This window comes from Myotis davidii, unplaced genomic scaffold (assembly GCF_000327345.1).
Source record: "Myotis davidii unplaced genomic scaffold, ASM32734v1 scaffold299, whole genome shotgun sequence".
Taxonomy (NCBI): Eukaryota; Metazoa; Chordata; class Mammalia; order Chiroptera; family Vespertilionidae; genus Myotis; species Myotis davidii.
Window position 1 is genome coordinate 9,316,383 of NW_006293088.1, and position 6,069 is coordinate 9,322,451.

General features: G+C 54.1%; 1 protein-coding gene across 2 annotated transcripts in view; it reads left to right on the forward strand.

Annotated features, from left to right (window-relative positions):
• Positions 1-311: 311 nt before the first annotated feature.
• Positions 312-6,069, forward strand: part of ACOT7 (acyl-CoA thioesterase 7) — a 73,150-nt gene continuing 67,392 nt past the window's right edge. Inside the window, exon 1 of one of the 2 annotated variants that reach the window (XM_006766760.2) lies at positions 312-643. In XM_006766760.2, the coding sequence (XP_006766823.1) occupies positions 477-643 (167 nt within the window). In that variant the 5' untranslated portion in view covers positions 312-476. The remainder of the gene's footprint in view (positions 644-6,069) is intronic. The other variant, XM_006766761.2, reaches the window with a different exon arrangement.

The window sequence follows — 6,069 nt, forward strand, 5'->3', positions numbered from 1 at the left end:
AGCCCCCTGGCACCTGGCATCGCGTTTGAAGCGGACGCCTCCTGGAAGCGGGTGCCTTGGCCGGCCAAGCCCCAGCCAGGCGCCTGCATTACCACATACAGACCTTCCCCTCGTCTGTCTGATCGCTGCCTCTGGCCTGTTGGTGGGGCTGCTGCCCGGGCCTGGCACCGCGATCTTGGTGTTGTCACAGCCCCACCTATTTCCTTCCCTCTGGCCGGCCTGGGCCCTGCTGTTTGTCTCTCATTTGCTTGGCTGTGTGACTTCAGGCTGAGTCATGACCCGCTTCTTGCATCACTGGCCTGTGAGGAGCATCCTGCTGGAAGCCCCACTGGCTGGCTCTGCTGCCGGAGGGGAGGCGGCCCGGGGAGGCCACCGGGACCCACCGAGCTCCAAGCTCCCGTGGGCAGGGCCGCTGGGGACCGGAGCGGGGCTGCTGAGCCGCGTGCTGGGAACTGGGAAGCGGCCCCGCTGGCAGGATGAAGCTGCTGGCCTGGGCCCTGCGCCTCCGCCTTCCCGGGCTCACGGCCGGGCGGGCACCTGCCTGGGAGCGCCTGGGGCCCCGGAGCTCCGTGGGGCTGTGGCCGCCACACTGGGCCCCCATCCGGGCTTTTGGAAGCAAGTATGGACCTTCTGCCTCTGGAAGGTAGGACGACGGGTTCACTGCTGTGGCCTCGGCGATGGCGGCTCCAGCAAATTCTCCCACCTAAGGAGGGGGTGGGGCCCCGGATCTATGCCTGTTTTGCTCAGTGGTTAGAGCATCGGCCCACGGACTGAAGGGTCCCAAGTTCGATTCTGGTCAAGTTGTATCCAGCGTATACCCGGTTGGGTGTTTGTGGAGGCAGCCAGTAGATGAGTCTCTCTCACGTTGATGTCTCTCTCTAAAAATCAATGGGAAAATGTCCTCGGGTGAGGATTCGCAAAAAGAAATAAGTAAGTGCAGCCAGCTCATCAGAAGTACGGGTGCTCCAGGACCCGTGACTGGCGTCCAAGGTGGAGGTAGTCTTGTATGACTAAGCCCTTCAACATGGAGTCTGTGCTAACGCTGGTTCCTCCATGTCAAACTGCACTGAATTGTGGGACACCAGCTGGTGGCTTAGAGACTTGGTTGATGTGAAGGGAAAAATGTGCACAAACAGGAATGGAATTGCTGGGTCATGTGGTAATTCTGTGGTGAAGTAAGAAACATTCAAACCTGTAGAGAATTTTTTCAGTTTATTTGAGCCAAACTGATGACATGTGTCAGGGAGGCAGTTTTTGTTGTGGTGGTTTTTTCTAATATGTTTTTACTGATGTCAGAGAGGAAAGGAGAGGGAGAGAGAGAGAGAGAAACATCAGTGATGAGAGAGAATCATGCATCGGCTGTCTCTTGCACAACCCCCACTGGGGATGGAGCCTGCAACCTGGGCCTGTGCCCTGACCGGGAATCGAACTGTGACCTCCTGGCTCATAGGTCGATGCTCAGCCCCTTAGCGACGCCGGCCGGGCTAGTTTCTATGTGTTTAAATTAAGGAGGGAGCTAGGAAGGTTACATGAAGGCAGAAGTGAGGCCTGGGTGGTTAACAGATGAGCCCCCTTGAGGGTCAAGGTGTGTTAACCTAGAAGCACAAGAACAATGGACAAGGAGTTACCGGCCTGAGGCTGCCTCCCACCGTGACCTGCCGGCTGGAAATGTATGATAAGATCTCTGCAGGTTGCCTTTCACAGAACCCGTTCTGCCAGCCCGTCTGTGTTTCGCCTTTTGAAGAACTGCCAGCTGTTTCCAGGGGCTGCCCTGCTCCTCGCTCCCGCCAGCACTCGGTGTCCGTCTTTTGGTCCAGCCACCCTAGCGGAGGGGAAGTGCGTCTCATTGTGGTTTGGCTTCGAGCTTCCTGATGACTAACGGGATTGCGTGTCTTTTGGAAGCTCAGGGGCTCTTTTTACGTCTTTGGAGAAATGTCTGTTCAGACCCACCTGTTCTCACTTGGCACATTTGTCCTTTGGTTACCGGCGACCCCCGGGTGGGCTTGGGCTGCCTGTCGCAATGTCCAACACTGGAGGCAGGTGCAGTCACACAAGGCGCGTATTGAGAAGGCAGCCAACCAAGAAGCCAGGGCGCTTACGGGGATTCAGATCCCGTCTTCCAGCAGGTGCAGGGGACAGGGTTGCACGGGGGAGCGGGCGAGGGGAAAGCTGGGGACGGAATGCGGGTACAAGCAGGCCCGGGGGCAGCAGAATCCAGCCATGGTTCCTGGTTGTCAGGAATGAGATGACCTTGGCTCCTGCTGGGGTCGGCCTGGCCGTGCTCAGGTCCCGTGTCCACTGTCCACAACTGTCACCCCCTCCATCACTTTGCTCGGGATAAAGCGGGTGTGCACTGGCCTGAGGAAGGAAACTCAGAAAAGCTTCACCCTGTTAAAGTAAGAAAAACAACCCATTGCAACCTATGAAGAATTGTTGTGAGTTTGAGCCAAACTGTCACCATATGCCGGGAGGCAGAACCTCAACCAATTGAGATAATGCTCCGGAGAATGGCGGGTTACATCGCATTTGTACATTTTAGTCGAAGGAGGGGCGTAGGTGGGTCTCATGAAATCTATTGGTGATAGACTAGAGGGGCGGGAGCAAGCCAAGTGGGGAAACCCCCGGGATTGGATAAAAAGTGAAATGACGGACACATGCTTAGGTGGGTGCAGGAACAATTAACATGATAGTGAAGGGATTGGTGGTCTCTGTCCTGGCGCCCAGCACATTAGGTTGTGCCCCAGGGGCTCCAGAAAAAGGGAAGTTACAGGTGACCCAGACATTTCAAGGGTCTGTTATCATAGATGGAAAAAGACAGACAGGCTCAGTGAAGGTCAAGGTTGACCTTGTCAGTGAAGACCCCGGTGTAGGAGGTAACTGCCACCATCACTGCATTTAAGGTTTAATTTCAGACCATCCTTGGTGGTGACTTTAGGTCTGAGTTTGCAAGGCTGCCATGCAGGCCTCCCCTGAGCTTGTCAGGTCAGCACGTGGCCCCTTTTGTCCACAACCCTCTGTTCTCAAAAGGATCTGAGTTCTAGGACTTAAAGTTAATGCGATGATTTTCCAGGTGAATTCAGGTGCTCTATCAGATTATAAGGCCCCCGTCACTTTATTTTGCGTTGTAAGGGTTCCTTCCATAGAGTATACGAGATACAAGTTTCTTCTCAGATGTATGATTTGCAAAGATTTTCTCCCATTCAGTGGGCTGTCTTTTTACTTAAAAAATTTTTTTAAAAAATTTATTTCAGAGAGGAAGGGAGAGGGAGAGAGACAGAAAGTCTACTCAACAGCTGTTGTCACACAAAGTTACACATTTTTTTCCTGGTGATGAGGATTTTTATTCTCTGAGCGACTTTCAAATACGCACTCCAGTATTACTGACTGGTCACCGTGATGTACCTTAAGGCCTCGTCATTCCATTATCTTCCATCGGCAAGTCCGTGTGCTTGGCCGTTCCCTCAGCCACCCACCCTGCCTCTGGCAGCACCGGTCTGTCTCTAGGAGCTTGTTAGTTTTTAGTGTGTTTGTTTTTTAAGATTCCACATGTAAGTGAGACCTTAGGTTGTCTGTTAATGGAGGGGAGAGGGCTTCACCCCTCCCCCACCCCCCACCCCCCATTGCTATCGGGAGTGAATTTCTTGCAATATCCCCGAGACTCGCATGGGAGGATGCGATTTAGTGGAAAGCTCTGTTTCCATGGAATTAAACCCCTGAGTCCTGAAGTCCCATTTCCCGCTGCCCCACCATAGAGTGTAGCTGGGCTTCAGCAGAGCTCAAGTCTGAGCCGGTGCCCGCAGTCTCCTTTTCTTGTTGGAGCCGGGTCCAGTCCAGCGTCCGGCTAGCTTAGCTGTGTTCCCACTGCAATTCCTGGTCCGTTGTGTGTGAGGTCTGCATGGCTACGGGCCACAGGCCATGGAGCGATTGCAAGGAAGCAGGACAACAGAGCCCGCAAGCCAGTCACTAAGCCAAGAGCATGCGAGAGAGCGCTCCTTTGTTTGGATGATGTGTTCCCAAATTCTCACACCCTTGCCGTGGCCACGCCCTTTCTGGCCAATGGTCTCTGTTCCCAGGTGTAACTGACAGAAAAGAACCTTCCCGCCCTGGCCTGTTTGGCTCAGTGGATAGAGCATCAGCCTGCGGACTGAAGGGTCCCGGTTCGATTCCAGTCAAGGGCACATGCCTTGGTTGCGGGCTGGATCCTCAGTAGAGGGCGTGCAGGAGGCAGCTGACCAATGATTCTCTCTCATCATGGATGTTTCTACCTCTCTATCCCCCTCTTTTCCTTTCTGGAATCAATAAAAATATATTTTTTTTAAAAGAGAGAGAACATTTATCTATAACATCACAGATATGGAAGAAGTAATTTGTAGAAGACATGGGCTTAGACAAGTTACAAAGGCAAAGCAAGGGCCCTGGGAGCTTAGCAGTGAGGAAGGTGAAGGTGACATGCATGGAGAGATGGGGAGGGAGAGGGGGAGCGAAAGGCGTGGCCTGCTCCTGGGAGCGGGGGCCAAGATGCCATTCTCTTACGGCTGCATGATATTCCTCTGTGTACACGTACCGACCTGACCGCTCCTTTAACCCGCGATGGACACCTGGGCTGCGCCCAGGTCTTGGCTATTCTGAATAACATTGCCGTGAACATGGGTCCTATATCTTTTTGAATTAATACTTTTTCTTCAGATAAATACTCAGAAGTAGGGCCTGGCTGGGTGGCTCGGTTGGTATGAGCGTCGTCCCAAAAGGTTGCAGGTTCAGTTCCTGGTCAGGGCATGTACCTGGGTTGCGGGTTCAACCCCCAGTCGGGACACATGAGGGAGGCATCCTATCGATGTTTCTCTCTCACATCGATTTTTTTTATCTCTTTCTCTCCCTCCCTCTTTCTCTAAAAATCAATGAAAACATATTCTCAGGTGAGGATTAAAAAAAATTCAGTCCTGCCAGTGTGCTCAATGGTTAGAGTGTCGGCCCACCCACCAAAGGGTCGAGGGTTTGAATCTCGGTCAAGGGCATATTCTTGGGGGTTGTGGTTTGCTCCCCACCCCTGGTCAGGGAGCGTGGGGGAGGCAACCAGTTGTGTCTCTCTCACATTGATGTTTCTCTCTCTCTCTTATCCTCCCCAACCTCCACTCTCTCTGAAAGGCAGTAGAAAAAAATATCCTATGTGAGGATTAACAAAACCCCCACCAACTCAGAAGTGGTATTGCCAGGTCACGTTGCCACCGGAAAGGGACTGGGCCCAGAGCCAGTCTGCCCCCGGACGGCCAGTAGTGTGTGGGTTATTGACTTGGTGTAGGAAAGATTTCACAAGACCAGTCCAAGCGATTGTGAGAGGATGTTTATTAAAGGCGGGACAGGGAAGCAAGGAAGGGCTTAGGGTGGGAAGGGCAATGGGAGAGCTGGGCTGGCTGCCTTGGAAACATGGGAAAGCAGTGGGCCACGCAGGCTGCGTGGGCTCCCCGAGAAGTGCGGTCACAGGGAAGGCAGTGAGCCCAGGCGGGCTGCTGGGAGCTCCCTGGAAAGTCAGAGAAAAGGGGGCCTTGGAGGCTGGATCGGGAGGAGCTGCCCTGCGGCAAGTGTCGGGGGACCCTTGGAGTTTGGGAGAGAAAAGCCGATGCACGCCCGAGAGGGAAGAGAGCCGCCTGGGTCCTATCTGTGGGGTTTTTAGGGGAGGTGATGGGGGGTCAATAGAGTGTCCGTCAGCTTTGTGCTCTTGCCAGAATGAGACGTATGTCCCCGGCTTCCTCCGTCCTTGGGTGTGGTTGGCAAAACGGCACCACGTGAATTTCTGTTACCTACTTCCCCGAGCAGGTGCTGTGAGCTGTCTACCTGGTGGGAGGGGAGGTAGCCATTTACTCATGAGTGTTCTTGGGTCGGGAAGACAAGAGTTTACGATTCGCTGGGTGGCTGGACACTGCGTGGCGTGGAGCTGTCTCTCCCGGCGCCCGGTGCCACTTGTCAGGCTTACTGACCGTCTGACGGCAGCTGTGTTACCTTCAGAGGAGCCACCCTGCGGTGACCGCAGAGGCTGCACCATTTACACCCACCAACAGGCCGGGGTCCCCC